This window comes from Spodoptera frugiperda, chromosome 26 (genome assembly GCF_023101765.2).
Source record: "Spodoptera frugiperda isolate SF20-4 chromosome 26, AGI-APGP_CSIRO_Sfru_2.0, whole genome shotgun sequence".
Lineage (NCBI taxonomy): Eukaryota > Metazoa > Arthropoda > Insecta > Lepidoptera > Noctuidae > Spodoptera > Spodoptera frugiperda.
In genome coordinates this window covers 720,939-723,576 of record NC_064237.1, presented here as the reverse complement: position 1 = coordinate 723,576, position 2,638 = coordinate 720,939, and the positions used below count along the sequence as shown (strand labels likewise).

The window sequence follows — 2,638 nt, the reverse complement described above, 5'->3', positions numbered from 1 at the left end:
GTGTGTGTCGAGTGCAGTCGCACCTACTTATATATAAAATAATTAACATTGTAATATAATGTAAAATACAAGTCATCTCACATCAAGTCGTTTAATTTAATAAACACAATAACAATACATGGTGTCAGAAGTGAAAGTAACAACGAAATAAAGAAGATTCGTTTGTTAACGGAAAATTTCAAAAACAAAATGTCTACCGAAGACGTCGGCGACACGAGGTGCCGTGTGGCCGGTCTGGAGTGTCTTAAGTTGTCGTCGGAGGCAACCGCGAACAACGCGGAGGCGTGGAGGAAATGGTGGCAGCGACTGGAGCTGTATCTGCTGGCATCAGGTCTAGACAGGTCGGAGGAGAAGCGGAAGGTGGCCATTCTGCTTCACAGTATTGGCCCTAAAGGTCTCGAAATCTTCAATACCTTTAACATCAGCCTGGATGAAGCCAAAATAGAAGACGTCAAGGTCAGATTCGACCTGTACTTTGAGCCACGTAAGAATCTTACCATGTGCAGGTACATGTTTTTTACGAGGAGGCAAGCTCAATCCGAAAGCATCGACGATTTTATCACCGATCTGGAGATAAAGAGCCAGGATTGCGAGTTCGGAACCCTGCGCGAGTCCATGATCCGGGATATTTTCATCGCCAACCTGCACGTGGATATGTCACACATCCGTCAAAGGCTGTTGCAAGAGCCCAACCTCACCTATGAGAGGATGCGAGAGTTGGCGAAAACCCTAATTGTCGCACAGCAGGATGCAGACAAGATGGTAAAGAAGTCCATCGTCGAAGACGGCGAGAAGGTGATGCAACTGCGTCAAAGGAGCGGCGGTCGACGAGTCTGTCGACAGCGTGCTTCAAGTCAAACGCCACATCGGGCCACGTGGAAGTCTCCCAGTCCGATGAGGCAGTCAGCATCAACGTGTGGTCGCTGTGGGCAGTCTCATCGAACGAAGTGCCCAGCGATCGGAGTACAATGCAGGTCATGTAACTCATTTGGTCATTATGCTAAGTTTTGCTATAAGAATAAACAAGTCAGACAGTTGTATTCGTTTACTTCCAAGTCAATACAAAATGATAATTATTTTGTAGGAATTTTAAACAGTCAGTCGAGTCATAATCATCTTAGTCATTTACATAAACAGTCACACAGTCAGCCACAAAAACAGTCAAAAAGTCAGTCATATAGTCAAACACCAGTCAAATCGCACTCACACACAAGTCAAACAAGTCAAATTTGTCAAAACAAAAATAGTCCAAGTCTAGGTAATCTCCATGATGACAATGCTAATTGCGTTGAGAGATTACACCGTCATAATAAAAACAGTCTTACAAGTCAAAGTCTTAATAAAAATAGTCCTATAAGTCTAATAAGTCAAAATAAAAATAGTCAAAATGCTCACTTTAATCATTATTATCATTGCTACACTAATAAAAGTCCGTCCGTCAGTCGCAAGACAATAAATAACAATAAAAACAGTCATAGTCTAGGTCAAGGACATGTTAACTATAATAAATCCAATAAGAATAGTCAGTCCGTCAATAAGTCACATAATACACACTTCCAAAACATTAATCACCACAAGTACACTAAGAAGTCACATCATTGTCAGTCAAATGTAAGTAATTCAGCATCAGAAACAAATAGTCACAACATGCATTCAAATATACCAAACGTAGCATCTCATCGAAATAATTTAAATCAACAAATTAGTCATGTCAAGGGTAATTCAGTTTCAGAAAATCATCATACAGGTAGTTCATGGAAAATAAACTTACATGTGGGTAACCGAAAAATAAATTGTGTCATAGACTCAGGCGCAGATGTAAACGTCATATCTGTCAAAAACTTCAAATTTCTTAATCTGTCAAAGTCACAAATTGATAAATGTCATGTAAATGTCACAGGATTTGGTGGCAATAACATTCCAATTCTAGGCAAAGTAAATTTAAAATGTAATTTAAACATAGAAAATAGAAATATTTGTGAAAATATAGTGTTCATTGTAGCAAATATACTCTGTCCAACTGTCTTAGGTCTTCCCACTTGCGAAAAATTAGGTATAATAAAACGTGTATTTTCCGTCACAAAACAAGATTTTTGTAAACAAATTCTTACACAATATGATGATTTGTTTAAGGGTCTTGGATGTCTACCCCCAGTCTGTCATCTGAAACTCAAGCCTGGTGCAGTTCCGTGTATTGATCCGCCAAGGAAAGTTCCGTTTGCGTTGCAAGGAAAGCTGCGCGAGGAATTGGATCGCATGGAGCAAATGCAAGTCATACAAAAAGTCACAAAACCAACTGAATGGGTAAATTCTGTGGTAGTCACTGTCAAAAGTTCAGGTCAATTAAGAATATGCTTAGATCCTAGAAACTTAAATAATTGTATAATGAGAGAACATTATCCGTTAAAGTCTATAGATGAGATACGGTCACAGTTAAAAGGTGCTGCATGTTTTACGCATCTAGACGCTTTCTCAGGTTTCTGGATGATAAAGTTAGATGAATATAGTTCAGATTTATGTACTTTCCAAACACCATTTGGTAGATACAGGTATTTAAGATTGCCTTATGGCATAAGTGCTTCGTCTGAAATATTTCAAAGAATTATGATGAATTTGTTCGGTGATTTGGAAGGAGTTT

At 38.9% G+C, this 2,638-nt stretch overlaps 1 protein-coding gene across 1 annotated transcript; it reads left to right on the top strand.

Moving 5' to 3' along the window:
* Window positions 1-26: 26 nt before the first annotated feature.
* Window positions 27-2,333, top strand: LOC126912502 (uncharacterized). The gene is made up of 2 exons (XM_050704916.1): window positions 27-2,053; window positions 2,134-2,333. The coding sequence occupies exons 1-2, from the start codon at window positions 190-192 to the stop codon at window positions 2,196-2,198; spliced, it is 1,929 nt and encodes a 642-aa protein (XP_050560873.1). The 5' UTR covers window positions 27-189; the 3' UTR covers window positions 2,199-2,333.
* Window positions 2,334-2,638: the final 305 nt, after the last annotated feature.